Raw genomic sequence first — 18,143 nt, forward strand, 5'->3', positions numbered from 1 at the left:
TTTGAATTGTGCCATGAATTACACATGAGTTTTTTAAATTTAAAAGATAATTTTGCAAGTCAAAAAAATTAAAATGTGTCGTAAAACTGTGAAGTAACACATTTGTTTGTGCGAAACGCTGAATGAACTACATCTCCGGTCTGCGTCTATCGTTTTTCCAACCCAGTTTAGTATGGAATCAAATTAGGGTCAATAATATTCACAAATTATTTCACAGTCTGCAGTTGTATATCACCTGTTGTGCGCATGTGAAAAGATTTTGTGCATGTGTAAAAAAGTTTTGTGCACACAGATATAATTTGCTCGTGTAAAAACATGTTGCAGCTGTAGAAATATTTTGTGCGTGTGTGAAAAGTTTTTGCAGATATAATTTGCACGTGTAAAAAAGTTTTGCAGGTGTAGAAATATTTTGTGCAAGGATATTTACAACAGTGAGGTTTCACAAAGTCTGAGATACGGACACACAAATTTCCTATCTGTGTGTGCGAACCTGAAGTTACAAGCTACAAGCTGCTATTTACGAGTACGAATTTTGACCCTGTTTTTACGCCTGAGTATGCTAGCCAATCAGCACGTTGCCCACTGACTAGCCAATCGGGACGTAGCCCACTGACGATCCAATCATAGGACACAAGGTTCTAACGCGTTCGTTTTGCTGACCTGCGCCACTTGGAGCGTGCTTGCGGGAGTCAACATGGAGGAGCCCGAGGCGAACTCTTGTGGGACACAGGTGGGTTAATTACATGCTACCACGGAACATGCCACTACAGTTTTAATTAACTGACGTTACATCGTAATTAACTAAATATATCAAGACAGCTGTGCGTGCATCCCGGAGTTACTTAAATTGTATATTTAACGCTAGCTAGTTGATGTGGTCTTTGCTAATACTACTTTGTGCCACCCTCCTTTTTTGGGCTCAGTACTATCCCAACAAAGTATTTCCATTTACCTATATATAAAACAACATGGTAAAGCAGTAAAATACAGCTCATCTTTAAAAACGCAAATGTCATTTATTTGATGTATTTCCACAACCTCTTGTTGTCTTGAATGCAGCCTCTCCATCCCAACTCGAACAGCTGACAAAATTCTGGGTAGGGTGGGAAATCCCTACAGACACCTTGAAGGTCCGAGTTGTGAAGGGGGCGTACCTGAAGTCTTCCACATGTTTTGGCACATTGCATGTACCTGGGCACTTCCAAAACTATGAGGACTTTTCCAAGCATGTGGAGAGCTGCATTGCAACCTATGTTACAGGCTTTGGTCTAGTTTAGATACTGCTCATCAGTATGATTCTGTTGCAAAAAAAACATTGTTTCAGTGTTATGGAGCTTCTGCTTTTGTTCATTGGTGTAAAAAGGGATTTTGTCTTTGGTATTCTTTTACCTGAAAAGAGATCTCCATTTTAAGAATATCGACTCACAGAAACGAAACCTTTTGAGATTATTACTACTTCATTTGTTCCAGTGGTCAGCTCAAAATTGAACTTGAACATGACATTTTGTGACAGATACTATAACCTTTGCCTGGTACTCTTTTTGTACTGCATTTTGTTGGAAGGGCTGTTTGGATTGTGCCATATGTAGTTCTGGCACCTGGTTCAGGTAGTTGTAACCAATGGCATCATTCATTCTGTTAATAGAGTCAATATTTAGAAAATGGTCTATTACAGTACTTGTTATTGCTGATGTATTTACTTGAATCCTACAGCTCTTGTATCCAAAGATTCTAAGAAATAAACCATTGACCAGTGACTTTGGATGTTTGCTTCATTTCAATTTACCCACATTTTACATTTTTCACAACAATCAAAATGTGAATTATTATATTATATACCTTAAAATGTTCTGCGGCTAAAAAAGTAATTTCCATTCATAAACCACAGAACTGATCATTTGCTGTGTAAACATTTCCCCGGGGACTATTTTGAATGCAGGTTGAAGTCTCTGAAAATGATTTTTTCAAGTCGTAGCGGAATGAACAGAAGTCAATGTCAGGATGAAAGGTAGGGACATTATTGTGAGTTCTAAAATAGAACATTATACTACTACTGTAGTATCTTTCATGTAACAAGGAACTGCATTAGTTAGTGGAAAGCCATGTTATTCTAAGAGTAACATTTCAGGTTACTACAAATAAAGTAGGCCTCTAAAATTGAAATACATTTATTTTCCCTTTTCAAAATGAGAATATAACAGTCATGCCCTATATATATATATATATATATATATATATATATATATATATATATATATATATATATATTCCATCATCCTCTACCCAACCACCCCCACAAAAGTACCACGTATCTCCAGATGTGTTGGTGTTGAATGTTTGTGATCAACTGAAGGATGAAGTGTTACTTAAATTCTTCTTCAGCTAAATAAACTCTTTAAAAAGCCTCTTGGATCAGCTTGAAAAGTAGTCGTCACAAAGCTGAAAACAGGCTGTTTTTCTGACTTTGTAGAGATACGTGGTTCTCACAGGACAGAGACAAAGATACAAACACATGATGATCTTATAGAATATGATGCATTGATGGAGATTAAACTAGCCAACAGGATATAAAGGATTTAAATGCAACTAATTACTGAATACTTCTTCCACTGCTGAAAGTTAGTATGCATTATGCCTTATGCTTCCTGACTTGATTCAAGGACACCCTCTATGTAGTGAACTACAGCACTATAGATGTCTGCCCCAAAACACAATGAAGGAGCAGTAGGATTAAAAAGTTGATTCAGTCCTTCCAGTTCTTCGATGCCCAGGCGAGATGCCAGTTCAGGAACCTGTACTCCAATTTGATCCATGTCTGCAATTTCCACATCTGGAAAATGGATCCCCTGAAATAAAAAAGTAATCGGGTTAGTTAAAAATAATTACATGGGATGACACCCTAAAACAGTGGTCAGGAACCTTTTCTAGAAATCATTTGGCTCCCAACAAATACAAATTCTAAATTACTAATACAGTCCATTATTTATTATTAAATTATTTCCACCCCACTGATTAAATTGTTGTTTTGTCAATCTTGACATGAACACTAAACTAGATTTCAATCACTTGACATGCATTACTGAACTGTAATTTATTAAGCCATTTATTTAGTTTAAATGTTATCCTTGTACAGACCAAATAGACTAGTGCACTGCATATTCATTGCAGTTTTCAGGTGTTAATTTACCAGTGAAAGAAGTCAGCATCTTTTTTTCCTGCAATATTATTTTTGAGGCCTACAAATTCAAAGAAAAATAACAACAGTAGTTGTTTTCATTAGTTTTACATTTTTCGGATTGTGGCCTATGTCTTTGTATATCAACAAAACTATTCTATGCAACTGAAACTCAATGTTACATTGTGTTGCATAGCCCATTGTTGGCTTTGACACAAATTGTAATTCTGCTGTAGCCTGATTATGCATATGGTTATTGCTGTGTACTATTGGAAGATGCCTGGTAAAGTGAAACACAGTGGTCCTGGTAGGCTAAATTCCAGTTCCCGTGTGTTGCATTTTCATTATAATATTAAGAACAGTGTAAGGATTTTGTCAAATAAACATATAACCAAATACTAACATTGTTATGACTTCTAAAAGAAAGCAAGGTGTGCTAACATTGGCTTCCTCCACAATGGTGAATAAAACACAGAACTACAAAACAGTTTTTCCCTTTTACCTCGAAGTTGTCAGGAGGGCTGACAGGGCTCTGACTCTTCCCGATTTCCCACAGCTGGTTAGGAGTGAGGTTACGTTCTGTTCGGAGTGAATGGTTATTCCAGCCATCTGTGAATGTGTCAAGATCTTCCTGAATTCGGGGCAGAAAGACATACTGAGCACAGAAAAGGTGTGTGCAATTTGCTGGGTCGAGCAGGCCATCCTCCTCTAGGCTGTGGAGCAGATCGTAATAAATACTTGACACGACATTCCACACGTCACGCCACAGGCGCTCTATCCTGAAAGACAGTTGACAAAAATAAATGAATAAATGCAGTCCGTAAACAATTATCACACCTTTACGTTGCAAAAAATGCAAATAGTAACTCAATGGATTTTTCCCCATCCCTAATAACACTAATATGTACATTAATCTCAGCAACAACTTTTAGCACCATAATTAATGGCAGCACGTCACTATTAAGCGATACACTAGCAAAATATATTTTGACCAAAGAAAGCTTTATGACAGAAGCTACAACCATACACTGATATTACCTTTGATTATGAACACTTTTCCCTGAGATGATGCTTCCCCTGCTGCACCCACGAACGTCAAACATATGTGTGGCAATGTCCACATTTTCCACACCTTGGTCTCCTCTGACCCTTGACATGTACAACCATACAGATACCATGTTAAGTAATTTGACAATGTGAAATTTGAATCTCTGTACTCTTAGAGCTGGCTGTATCTCCAGTTTTCTAAGTACAGCTATAGCCATTTAACAAGCTTCACTATTGGCTCCTGGCTAATCCCCCAGGGAACCAGCAGTTTTAAAGATTTTGTTACCACAGAAACAAGAGGTTTTAGTATGAGACTGAAACATTCTTTATGGGCACATCACTGGAAAGACCTACACATAATATTGGGAATATGTCATGAGGTCATGTAAAGTAATATAAACAAGGAATGAATAATCCAATCTCATTCTAAGGCCATCCCCATAAGTGTCATCACTGGTAAAGTGTTGTTTCAGAAATGACATATAGGGGGTGCTAGGGCTTTCTGGGCCTTTGCTTAATAGGCACTATATCCCCAACTATCAATTTACAACTTTTCTTGTAAAACTTAGTGAAAAATCTGTTGATCATGTAGGCCTATAGACCTTTTTGAAAAGCAGCCATTTTGACATAAAATAGTAGGGTAAACACAGGTGTTACCAGTGATACTAATTAATGTTCTGTTCCATTCAGATCAAACAGTCAGGGTGCTGCTATTGTGCATGTTGGCTCACTGGAAAGGCTCTACTGCACTAAATAGAATGGAACCTTATATCAACTTAATTAATTTAACCTGTATTTACCTGCTAGTTCATGTCAATACGGCTGCCGTGACAAAAGTCTACCTTATTTTTATAAAATGGCCTAGACTGATACAAATCAGTGTTCTTTTAACTGTATCAAGTGCACCTGACATTTTTCTTCATATTCACTATTTCCAATAATCCAATGTTTACATGTAAAAAAAAACACACACAAAACAAGAAATAGCCTGTTACCTGGATGGAAATCCGTGTTTGTCCACAGCCTCAAGGAAGAACTGCAGAGCTGTTGAAGCCTTGTTGTTATTGGCTACTTGTAGGTACATGATCTATGAGAGCATTTATAGAAAGGAAAAAGTAAGCACCACAGAAACACAGTAATCAAATAACCTATTAATGAATTAAATACTGACCCCATACTGTATGTGCGTGATAATTAACTTTAAAAAATGGCCTTTAATATCAATTCACTTTTGGTCAATTGTAAAATAAACTCTAGGAAGCACTAACCTTTCTTGAAAATCCATCAATTCCACCAAATATTACCATACCATATCTGCAAAATAAAAAGGTATTAATTGCTTGATGTATCCACACCACATCTTGTCCCACCAAGTCCTTTGATGATTGAAATAATCTTCGTGTCCATCGCCAGACCCCTTTTTGTGGTGTTGTGCTGAATAACATGATGTGATCGGCGCCTACATAAGATGACCCGCACAATGTATAGTGAAATGTTTATCTTTGGCTACAATACTGCTTGTGTTTACATTATATAAAACAAAGCTGAGGAAGAGCATTTATTGTTAAAAATATGTTATTTGTGTCCTAAATATTGCTGATTGGTCTTTAAATGAATGAAGTAAGGCTAATTTTGGCCTGAACTCGAGCAGTGAGGCATGTGTTTCAGGTTAAAGCTTTTGAAGTTCTGCCCTTTTCATGCAAAAAAGTATAATGCATGGACTGTAGAGTATATGAAAAAAATATACAATTATATTTAAACAAATAAAATAATTAGATTGATAATAATAATAATAATAATAATATGATTGATTGATTTTTAAGAAAACATGAATCGCTCATCGTCTATTGCAGCGGGTTGTAAGGAGCATTTGTGTTGAGTAGGCCATACAGTTATTTATTATTGATTATAAAGATCGTATGGTTAGCCCACTTTACCGTTCCTTTTCTGTTCACTTATTTTCCAGCTGACGTGAACACAAGTCGGATTGGAAACTGAACCTTTTCGACCTTTGGCTAACTAACGTTACGTTACCTTCCTCTCCATATTAAATGCCCGGGGCATTATGTCAGGAAGCACCCGACAAAAGTGTTGCATTAATTTCTTTAACATTAACGTTACTCATTCAAACGGCACAACAACAACAAACGTTAATTTAGCCAACAGACTGTAGCTAGCTAAGACAATAGCAAAGACCACATCAACTAGCTAGCGTTAAATATAAAATATAAGTAACTCAGGGATGCACGCACAGCTGTCTTGATATATTTAGTTAATTACAATGTAACGTTAGTTAATTAAAACTGTAGTGGCATGTTCCGTGGTAGCATGTAATTAACCCACCTGTGTCCCACAAGAGTTCGCCTCGGGCTCCTCCATGTTGACTCCCGCAAGCACGCTCCAAGTGGCGCAGGTCAGCAAAACGAACGCGTTAGAACCTTGTGTCCTATGATTGGATGGTCAGTGGGCTACGTCCCGATTGGCTAGTCAGTGGGCAACGTGCTGATTGGCTAGCATACTCAGGCGTAAAAACAGGGTCAAAATTCGTACTCGTAAATAGCAGCTTGTAGCTTGTAACTTCAGGTTCGCACACACAGATAGGAAATTTGTGTGTCCGTATCTCAGACTTTGTGAAACCTCACTGTTGTAAATATCCTTGCACAAAATATTTCTACACCTGCAAAACTTTTTTACACGTGCAAATTATATCTGCAAAAACTTTTCACACACGCACAAAATATTTCTACAGCTGCAAAATGTTTTTACACGAGCAAATTATATCTGTGTGCACAAAACTTTTTTACACATGCACAAAATCTTTTCACATGCGCACAACAGGTGATATACAACTGCAGACTGTGAAATAATTTGTGAATATTATTGACCCTAATTTGATTCCATAGTTTAGATCCCACTTCCGCATTACGCAAGCATCGACCTGGCGTTACATCCCTATGATTACATCACTGCCTCACGCGGCACACCCGCGAAATCTGAATCTGACAAGCGAAATACCGTCCTTTTAAACGCCGCATAGTGCTTCTTTGTCAATATGACTGACGACCGCACTTATGCAGTGCTGAGGTAATGTTAATTCATCATTTAATATGAATTCCTGATGGGTATAAGAGGGATACATTAGCAAACATCCGTATATATCTATGGTATATATATAGCCTATATATATAATGTTTCGTTTTTTTGTTTGTCATGTAACAACGTTTTGACCTTCTTTTTAGGATGTAAAGGTATCTATTTAATATTTTTATTTAAAGGTAGACATTTATAATATGTTATAAATGTCTATTTTGTTATATATATATATATATATATATATATATATACACAGTATATTTATATATATATATATATATATATATATATATATATATATATATACACAGTATATTTATGTGTGTGTGTACAAATGAATTAATATAAAGTGTATGTGAGCGTGTGTATGAATGAATACATCTGTGTGTATAAATGAATAAATACATGTGTGAGTACATATAAGTGTGTATATATATATATATATATATATATTTATATATTAAATGAATAAATGTGTGTATATATATAACATAATATCATTAAATAAGGCTGTCAGATAAATGAAGTACACAGTAGCCTAATAGTCAAGGTTATATTCAATATTCTGCACTTACACCAGCTGATAAGATATTTAAAACGTTTTAAACGACATTTGAGGATACACACAGGCTATTCTGATAAGATATTTAAACGTCTTTTGTTTGTCCTGAAAACGACATTTGAGGATACACACAGGGTATTTATAGACAGGGGTGCACATAAGTGGTACGCAGGTACGCATGCGCGGCAACAATCTGAAATGCGTACCGTCACTTGTGTCACAAAGCGCATTTGCGTACCGATGTATATGTGAAGCTTTTCCAGAATGCGGTTAGATCATCGGACGACGGAGTTGGTCTCCGTGTGCACAGACAGGGCTGCTGTTAACGTCGGCCTGTACAGCAGCACTGCGCTAAAACAGCTGATCACAACGTTCACACGCTCTGTGGTCACGAAGCTCTGCACTCTACTACTGCACCCCCCCCCCCCGCAGATACGGGATCATGCCGCCGCTCTACTCCCTGTCAGATCTTCACTCCTTTAATAACCGCCTGCCTCCGGACTGCATGGACATCCTCGCAGATAATGAAATACTCCGCAAACGCCGTCCTCCACACAGAGGCTCTGGCCGTAAGTTTTTATTTAATTCCACGTCTCCACACTCCATCCCGTCCATTCGGTCCTGTCACGCGCCCACACTACGCCATCACAACAAAAAACACGTGAATCTGACCAATCTCCTTCCACTTCCCCGGTCCACACAACCCCCCTCAATGCAACGTCACCTCAGAGCAGCCCTGCTCAACACACGCTCCATCCACAATAAAAGCCACATTCTGAATGAATTCATTAAAGACAATAACCTGGACTTTTTTTTTGTATCTGACCGAAACATGGCAAAAGCCCCTGGACTATTTTTCTTTAAATCAAATCACCCCAGCAGGATTCACATACATTGACAAACCTCACCCACAAGGGCGGGGTAGTGGTATAGCTGCTATTATCAGAAAGGAAATAAAAGCTACCATAATCCCCATCCCTGATGCTTCTTCATTTGAACACCTGGGGCCGTATTCACAAAGCATTTTATCTTACCGCTAGGAGTGCTCCTAACTCGCGCTAAAACATTTTACGTAGGAGTTTTTTCTTTAAAGTTATTCACAAAGCCGCTGAGACCTACTCATACTAAGGATAAATCACTAAGAGTGACGCGCCGTTGCTATGGATTACGTCGATTCTCGTGCATGAGTTTAGAAGCGGTCAGTACGGTGATTGGTTGTTCAGAGCAGGCGGTCTCGCTGAAACAGATCCGCAACATCCCACAAACGAGCCCACTAAATCACCGAAAGACAAGGAAATAGCCTAGGCTAGAAATGTATTCCTATCAAATAGTTATGGACAGTGCAGTTAGCAGAATACACGCATGATGACAAGTTTGTGCAGACCACGATAATGACGTTGTATATGCACATTAAAGAGAGAGAGCAAACAATAAAAATACGTAAATTGCATTAAATCAAGGAGGCAATTAAAAGCACCCTGCAAACTATTATCCAATGAGCATATTTCCAGCACTTAAACACTTTCAATAACAGCCCATACCGCCGTTCAAGTCCCCCTATCATGATGAATGAAAACAATCTGCGTGTTGATGGAATGTACTTTCTTTCCATTGACGAACACGTCCTCATCTTTTGATGGCGCAATTATTTTTATGTGCGTCCCGTCAATAGCACCGACCACACCGGGCATACCTGCAATTGCCATGAAGTTGGCTTTGATCCTGTGTAGTTGTTGATTGTCCAAAGGAAACCGAATAAACTGTTGGATGATATGTGGTCTAGAGAGCGCGTTGATGGTTTGGTTTATGGCACGGCTGACTGATGGTTGCGATATTCCTAAATCGTCGGCATTGCAAAGTTGCATTTTCCCTGTTGCTAAATGTGTAAATAGTGTTGCCAAACATTTTATTTCCGGACTAATCGGGTTATTCTTGTTAGTCGGGGATGTTATTGCATCCCGCACTAATTCCACAACAAGGTTGATACCCTCACGATTTAGCCTATATCTCTTGATCAATTCAAAGTCTTCCATTGTCTCCAAAACATTTCGTCTCGCAGCCATTTTCAGATTCTTTGTGAATAGGTCTTACTGAGTTAAGAGTCCTCTCGAGGACTTTTAAGCTCTCCCAGACTTAGGTGCTACTTTTAGGCCTAAAACACTTTGTGAATTGCTCTTAGTGAATACAATTAGGAGTCCTAAATTTAAGACTGACACGCCCATTATGTTTAGGAGTTTCTCCTAAATTCGCCAGTTAGGAGCTACTTTTAGCCCTAAGATCCTTTGTGAATACGGCCCCTGATCTTTAAACTCTCTGCTCCCATTCCCCTGGTCACAGCCATCATCTACCGTCCCCCGAAGCCAAACCCCTCCTTTCTCTCCGACCTCTCTGACATTCTCACTCAGCTTTCTGCCATATCCCCATCTGTTCTCCTCTTAGGTGATTTTAACATTCATATTGACGACCCGACCTGCAAATATGCCTCTGAATTTAAGGAAACCCTTCATTGCTGCAACTTCTCTCAACACATCAACTTCCCAACACACAGCCGTGGTCACATCCTGGACTTGGTCGGCTCCACTGGTCTCACCATCCATCATCGGTCACGTCTCTGATCACCTGGCCATCATCGTGGACATCAACATCCCCATCCCCGCCCAAAAGCAAAAACGCACAATAACCTACAGAAACCTCAAATCCATCTCACCTTCAGCAATCACTGCCTCCATTACCTGCAAGATGTCTGTCTCCCCCCCCCCCCCACTTTCTGAAAACCCATCTGAACTTGTGGACTATTATAACAGCACCCTCTCCTTCTGTCTCAATGAACTGGCCCCCACAAAAACTAAAAATGTCTCTTTCATACACTCCGCCCCCTGGTATACCCCCGAACTCCGCCAAATGAAATCAAAGAAACGTCAACTTGAACGCCAACACAAGAAAACCACACTAACAGTCCATCTTCAAATCTACAAAGACTATCTCCAGCAGTACAGTAATGCACTCAAAGCAGCCCGGTCTAATTACTACTCACAACTCATTCAGTCTGGCTCCAGCAACCCCAAGCGTCTGTTCTCCACAATCAGCAAACTTCTCAAACCCTGTGACAACGCCACCTCGTCCTTCACCACCGAACAGTGCAACTCCTTCCTTTCGTTTTTCCAAACCAAAATCAGCAACATTTACAGCAATCTGACACCCTCATCAGCACCCCCCACCTCCTCTCCTGGCTCCCCCCCTTCACCTCACAGCCCCTTTCCCACTTCTCCCCTGTGACCCCCATGCAACTGTCCCACTTCATGACTGGAATTAACAACACCTGCACACTTGACCCAATGCCCTCCAAATTTGTTAAAAAGAGCCTCCCTGCCATCTCCCAGCTCATCGCCACCATCATTAACTCCTCCCTCAGATCTGGATCAGTTCCCCCCTCTCTCAAACTGGCTGCTGTCACACCCATTCTCAAAAGACCTGGACTCACACCTGACATCATGTCCAACTTCCGGCCCATCTCAAATCTCCCCTTTCTGTCAAAAATACTTGAACGTGTCATTGCCTCACAACTAAAATCCCACCTCAGCTCCAATGACCTCTTTTAGCCATTTCGATCCGGTTTCCGATCAAAACACAGCACAGAAACAGCTCTTCTGAAAATCACAAACGACCTCCTCCTCTCCTCTGACTCCGGCAACCTGAACATCCTCCTCCTCCTCCACCTCACCGCAGCATTCGACACCATCAACCACACCATCCTGCTGTCCCTCCTCGAATCATCACTCAACATCACTGACACTGCACTCCCCTGGCTGAAATCCTACCTCACCAACAGACATCAGTTTATCAACATCAACAACTGCACCTCCTCCACTGCTCCTCTGTCCCAAGGCGTCCCCCAGGGTTCGGTGCTTGGCCCCCTCCTCTTCATCCTTTATATGCTCCCCCTTGACAAAATAATTAGTCGCCACAACCTTCAATTTCACTAATACGCCGATGACATCCAACTTTATATCTCAACAAAAACCATCACCCCCACAACACACTCCACTCTCACCAACTGTCTCTCAGAAATAAAAGCATGGATGCAAACAAACTATCTCCAACTGAACAGTGCCAAATCAGACATCATCATCATCGGCCCCCCATCCCGTATCAAAGACATCCAGAATTTCAACTTCACCATTGACAGCCACACTCTATCTCCCCCCCCCCCTCACATCCGCAACCTCGGAGTCACTTTCGACAGTCAGCTCAAATTCAACCACCACATAAATCACATCACCAGGACCACCTTTTTCCACCTCAAAAACATTGCCCGTCTCCGCCCATCACTCTCCTCCACTGCTGCTGAAACCCTGATTCATGCATTCATCACTTCACGACTCGACTACTGCAATAGCATCCTCTATGGCAGGCGTGTCAAACTCAAGGCCCGGGGGCCAAATCCGGCCCGCAACTTCATTTTATGTGGCCCGCAAGAGCTTGCAAAGAATACAATAAGTTTATTATACGGTTACATATACTTTACAGTATATCTATATGTGTTCATTTTAATTAATTTCTTATTTTATAGTTATTTATCTTTTTTTTTTTTATTAATCTGTGTGAATCTGTGCTGTCCTGTTTTTCAATCTTACCGTGTTACTGTTAAACTACTGCATTTCCCCACGGGGATTAATAAAGGTCCATCTTATCTTATCTTATTTTGTAGAAGCATATTGCCCATAAACTACATGTCCCACAATGCATCTCATTTTGTGACATGCCACTGAAGAGACTTGCAATTATTTGCCCTAGACTTCTTCTTTCAGACGTAGTTAATTATGAAGTTATTACCCTATCCAATACAAATCCAATGCAGAGGCAATAATATAATACATTATTTCATATTATGTATTTATATATGTACGTATATGTATATAGTTACAACCGGCCCTTTGAGTGCAACCATAATGCTAATGTGGCCCCCGATGAAATTGAGTTTGACACCCCTGCTCTATGGCATACCATCCAACCTCCTCAATAAACTCCAACATATCCAGAACTCTGCTGCCCGCCTCCTCACCCACACCCGCTCCCGAGACCACATCACTCCCATCCTCCAGAACCTCCACTGGCTCCCCGTCCGTCAAAGAATCCACTTCAAAGTCCTCCTCATTACTTACAAAGCCCTCAACAACCAGGCCCCCCCCTACCTCACAGACCTGCTGCACCACCACACCCCTTCCCGCTGCCTCCGCTCATCAGAAGCCAACCTCCTATCCATCCCCACCCGCACCAATCACCGGACCTGGGGGGACAGAGCCTTCTCCGTCGCTGCCCCCTCCCTCTGGAACTCACTCCCACAACCCATCAGAGACTGCACAGACCTCACCTCCTTCAAAAAACTCACAAAAACTCACCTCTTCAATCTGGCTTTTCATGTGTGATTGTTTTTGTGTTATTTTACTTTAACTTTAACTATATATTTATTTGTTGTTCCTTTCTTCTCTTTTCTTTTTTCTTCACTATTATCTGTAAAGCGTCTTTGAGCACCTGTAAAAGCGCTAACAAATTAAATCTATGATTATTATTATTAGATAGCGTGAAGTAGAAAAGATCGCAGATGCTAATGTAGCGTTAGCATTTCTCCCCCGGGCTTAAATTGTGTATTATAGAATGATCACAACGGTGTGACAGTACTCTTCAAAGGGTTCACGAAATATGACTACTACTCTTACTGTTTAACATGTTGGGTTTCTTCAGGTTAAGGCTAATAAAAATGATAAGGCTGTAATGCTAACTAACGTGCTAGCTACTAGCTAGGTAGCTAACTTGATCCAGCCACTCCTGGAGCCTCATTTATAAAGGGATATACGCTCAAAAAATGGCGTACGCCAGTTTCTACGCAATGTTTGCGATTTATAAAATACTAACTCGATGGGAAAACGTGCGGTCCTCGTCCTCCACGCAAACTCTAACCTATGCGTACGCACTAAGCACAAACACGGGAGAGACGAGAAACTGCGACACCGTTGGCAGAAGGAAGAATGGAGAGAAAAATGTGGAAATAATACCATCAATAAAATGTTACCTCTCATTTATCATATATGAAGAATTCATTTTCACAAATTGATTAAAGCCAATCTTAAAATGATTTAACAAACGCCTGTTTGCGACTCCTCAGTGCACACAAAAACATAACTTGGAGAAATAAATAAATACGGATATGTTATTTAAAACCACCTTGAATATGTTGTGTTAATGTTATGAAATGTTTTCTCATAAATGATGCGGTAAGCAGGAGGACAGAATTAAGTCTAAACTGACGCCGTTTTGCATTTCTATAGGTTGTAGATACGAGCATGGTTTTATATACTAGCACGTTTAATCATGTTTCATGCCGCTTGCCAAGACTTGATAAGTCGCTCGTAAAACACAGGAGGTATGGAAACTAAGAACACTATGTGGTAAATTGTACAGTGTAGTGCCGAGAGACGGGAGTCGGAGGCGGGGTATCGAAGGTACAAGCTAGACTTTTATTTAACATCAGAACAACATGTAAACAGCTTTCAGCCCGGGAAGATAAGACCGGGGGAAACAGGAAGTCCGGTCAACTCACTAATGTCCGTGCGGAACAATACCCCAACCCATAGTTCCGTGGGTGAATAATGTCAATCACCACACAAGCCCCCCCAGAATTCACCCATAGTCAAAACCCTCGCGCCTGGGAGGAAGTACTGCCCGACCCCGGCGCGTACGGACCACAGGGGCTGAGGAGGGCGGGGCCGCAGGCAAGGGCAGGGGCAGGGGCGCCAACGAGGGCGAGGGCATCCCCACAGGGGGTGGGGGGCGGGACATGGGAGGGCGGCCCCGACGTGGGGGCAGAGCCAACTCCAACGGCCTGGAAACGTCCACGTGAGCAGGCTTAATCCGATCAACGGACACAGTCTCAGGCCTGCCACCAACGTCCACCACCAGGCTCTTGTCCCCGTGACGTATGACCCTGAACGGACCGTCGTAAGGGGGGCGCAGGGGACCGCGGTGAGCGTCGTGGCGAATAAAAACGAAATCCGCCGACCGTAATCCGGGGGACACCCGGAAAGCTGGGTTGCTGTGCTGCGACGTGGGGACGGGCGTGAATGTCCCGGCGGTCTCCAGCAGGGAGGAGCGCTGCCCGGCTGCAGACCAGGGCACAGTGGCGGTGGGAATGAATTCCCCGGGGACCCGTAGCGTCTGGCCATAGACGAGCTCCGCCGACGAGGACTGCAGGTCTTCCTTGGGGGCACACCTGAGGCCGAGCATAACCCACGGGAGCTTATCCACCCAGTTGCCGTCTGTCAATCCGGCACGCAGTGACGCCTTCATGGATCGGTGAAACCGCTCACACAATCCGTTAGCCTGGGGGTGATATGCGGTGGTGCGGTGCAGCTTGACCCCCAAACCCACAGCAACAGCGTTCCACAGCTCCGAGGTGAACTGAGAACCGCGGTCAGAGGAGAGGTCAGACGGGGTCCCGAAGCGCGCCACCCACGTGCCGATGAAAGCGCGGGCGACGTCGGAAGCTGACGTCGAGGTGAGGGGAACGGCCTCGGGCCAGCGGGTCGTCCTGTCCACCATCGTAAACAGGTAGGTGAAACCGTGAGAGGGGGGAAGCGGACCTACGAGGTCGACATTGACATGGTCAAACCTCCTCTCAGGAACCGCAAACAGTTCAAAAGGGGCCCTAGTATGGCGGTGGACTTTAGCCCGTTGACAAGCCACGCATGCGTCGACCCAGGACTTCACGTCCTTCTTAAGCCCCTGCCACACGAACTTCTGCGACACCAACTTCACGGACGGTTTCCTACCGGGGTGGGAAAGATTGTGAACCGCCTCAAAAACGGGTCGGCGCCAGTCCGTAGGGACTAGCGGTCGAGGCTGGCCCGTGGAGATGTCACACCACAGCTTCGCGCCCGAGTCACCGACCGTGACCTCCTCCAGTCGCAATCCCGTGACCGAGGCCTTGAGGGTCTGGACCCCGTGGTCAGAGGCCTGGTCAGCGCCCATGCGGAGGTAATCGAGGCCCAGCTGCACAGCTCCGATGACCGCTCTGGAGAGGCAGTCCGCGACCACGTTAGCCTTGCCAGCGATGTGTCGTATGTCCGTGGTGTACTCGGAGATGTACGAAAGCTGGCGTTGCTGTCGGGCGGACCACGGCTCGGCCACCTTGGACATGCAGAAAGTAAGTGGCTTGTGATCCACGAACGCCGCAAACTCCCGGCCTTCCAGCAGGAAACGGAAGTGGCGAACAGCCAAATAGAGACCAAGGAGTTCCCTGTCGAAAGCGCTGTACTTGCGCTCCCTGGGAGTCAACTGGCGGCTGAAAAAGGCAAGCGGTTGCCAGGCGCCGTCGACCCATTGTTCATGCACCGCGCCCACAGCGTAGTCAGACGCGTCGGTGGTGATAGCGATGGGGGCCCTGTGTGACGGGTGAGCCAACATGGCGGCTTCGCTCAGGGCGGCTTTGGTGGCATCGAAAGCGGCTTCCCTTTCAGCCGTCCAGTCTATGGCCTGGCCGGGGGACTTGTCCTTGAGGGCCTCGTACAGCGGGCGCATGGTGTGGGCCTCCCGGCGGATGAACCGGTGATAAAACGTCACCATCCCGAGGAACTCTCGGAGCACCCGAGCTGTAGACGGTCGTGGAAAGGCGGACACGGCCTCCACTTTCGATGGGAGGGGGGCGGCTCCATCTTTGCTGATGAGATGCCCGAGGAAGTGGATGGAGGACAACCCGAACTGACACTTTGCCGGGTTGATAATCAGGCCGTGTTGGCTGAGCCTCGCAAAAAAGGACACGGAGATGTGCCTGGTGCTCTTCAGAGGAGGAGCTGGCGACAAGGATGTCGTCTAAATAGACGAAAATGAATGGCATTTCTCTGAGCGCCGAATCCATCAGCCGCTGAAAGGACTGAGCTGCGTTCTTAAGTCCAAACGGCATACGCAGGAACTCGAAAAGCCCGAACGGCGTAATCACCGCAGTTTTGGGGACGTCTGAGGGGTGCACCGGAACCTGATGGTAGCCCCGCACCAGATCCACCTTGGAGAAAACCAGCTTGCCCGCCAGGTGTGAAGAGAAGTCCTGGATGTGAGGGACCGGGTAGCGGTCTGGCGTAGTGGCGTCGTTAAGGCGGCGGTAGTCACCACACGGTCGCCAGCCACCGGCTGATTTAGGGACCATGTGGAGCGGCGAAGCCCAAGGGCTGTCCGAGCGGCGGATGATGCCCAGACGCTCCATGCTGTCGAACTCCGACTTGGCGACCGACAGCATGTCAGGGTTGAGCCGCCGGGCCCTAGCATAGACTGGGGGGCCTTCAGTGTCAATGTGGTGCTCTACCCTGTGTTTGGTAGTGGCAGCGGAAAAGGTGGGCTGCGTCAAGTCGGGAAACTCACTGAGAAGGTACTGGAACTTGTCACCCTGTGAGAGTGAGCTGGAGAGCCCGCTGAATGACGCCTCGCCGCGGGTACATGCGAACGAGGCAAACGTCAGTGCGTCCACCAGGCGGCTGTTCTTGACGTCCACCAGCAGTCCGTGAGCGCACAGGAAGTCTGCGCCAAGGAGGGCGAAGGAGATGTCAGCCGTGATGAAATCCCACTTAAACCGCTGACCCTCGAAACACAGGTCCACTGTCTTTGTGCCATAGGTGCGGATAGGGGTGTCGTTAGCGGACGTCAAAGGTGGGCCGTGGCCCCCAACGGCGGCGTCCTCCACCGTAGCCGGCAGGACGCTCCGCTGGGCTCCTGTGTCACAAAGGAGTCTGCGACCAGAGAGGGTGTCCCTGATGAACAGGAGCCGGTTGGATGTGCCCACGCTCGCGGCCACTACCGAGCGCAGGCCTTGGCGTTTCCCGTTTCCTTGTAGGTGCAGGGGGGACGGCACATCCTCGCTTTCGCCCCATAGCGTGCATGGTACTGACACAGGCCAGGGCTGGAGTCGCTGACGTCGGCCCTGGAGCTTCTGCTAGGTGGCATGCCTCTACCAGGGAAGGAGCCGCTGCGTGTCGGGGCCAGCACCTCAGGGGTAAAACGCTGGGTGGCCAGGAAGAACCGGTCAGCTTCTTCGGCTAAAGCGCGTGGCTCAGTAATAGCCGTGTTAGCGAGCGCTGTCTGAACATGCGGCGGCATGTGCCGAAGAAACAGTTCTATGAACAAAAAATTGGGTTCTTCCGTACCTAGCAGGTTGAGCATCATTTCCATGTGGTCAGAAGGCTTGCTGTCTCCCAGGCTATGAATAGCGAGCAGGCGTCGGGC

General features: G+C 44.5%; 1 protein-coding gene and 1 long non-coding RNA gene across 3 annotated transcripts; one reads left to right on the forward strand and one right to left on the reverse strand.

The window, feature by feature from the left end:
- The first annotated feature begins 160 nt into the window (after positions 1–160).
- LOC307014946 lies at positions 161–1,757 on the forward strand. The gene is made up of 2 exons (XR_013801362.1): positions 161–730; positions 1,060–1,757. It is a non-coding gene; the product is annotated as an uncharacterized lncRNA (long non-coding RNA).
- A 1-nt stretch (position 1,758) lies between these two features.
- On the reverse strand, positions 1,759–7,080 carry LOC307014939 (uncharacterized protein). Of its 2 annotated transcripts, XM_079643218.1 has the most exons (6): positions 6,566–7,078; positions 5,491–5,536; positions 5,218–5,309; positions 4,214–4,324; positions 3,678–3,954; positions 1,759–2,846 (listed from the first exon to the last, which is right to left on the reverse strand). In XM_079643218.1, exons 2-6 carry the CDS (start codon positions 5,527–5,529, stop codon positions 2,637–2,639), a joined length of 729 nt encoding a protein of 242 aa, XP_079499344.1. In that variant the 5' UTR covers positions 5,530–5,536; positions 6,566–7,078; the 3' UTR covers positions 1,759–2,636. The 2 variants fall into 2 exon arrangements, with proteins under 2 accessions (XP_079499344.1, XP_079499345.1); XM_079643219.1 differs by lacking the exon at positions 4,214–4,324 and having other exon boundaries at positions 6,566–7,080.
- Between the last annotated feature and the right edge of the window lie 11,063 nt (positions 7,081–18,143).

The sequence above is a fragment of the Notothenia rossii genome (assembly GCF_949606895.1).
Source record: "Notothenia rossii genome assembly, chromosome: 8".
Lineage (NCBI taxonomy): Eukaryota > Metazoa > Chordata > Actinopteri > Perciformes > Nototheniidae > Notothenia > Notothenia rossii.

Excerpts from the sequence above, each read along its gene's own strand:
- LOC307014939 (XM_079643218.1), bottom strand. The coding sequence starts at position 5,529 with ATGGTAATATTTGGTGGAATTGATGGATTTTCAAGAAAG. Across the intron at positions 4,325-5,217 it reads AAACACGGATTTCCATCCAG|GGTCAGAGGAGACCAAGGTG; the intron begins GTAACAGGCTAT and ends GTACATGTCAAG. Across the intron at positions 3,955-4,213 it reads AAAAGTGTTCATAATCAAAG|GATAGAGCGCCTGTGGCGTG; the intron begins GTAATATCAGTG and ends ACTGTCTTTCAG.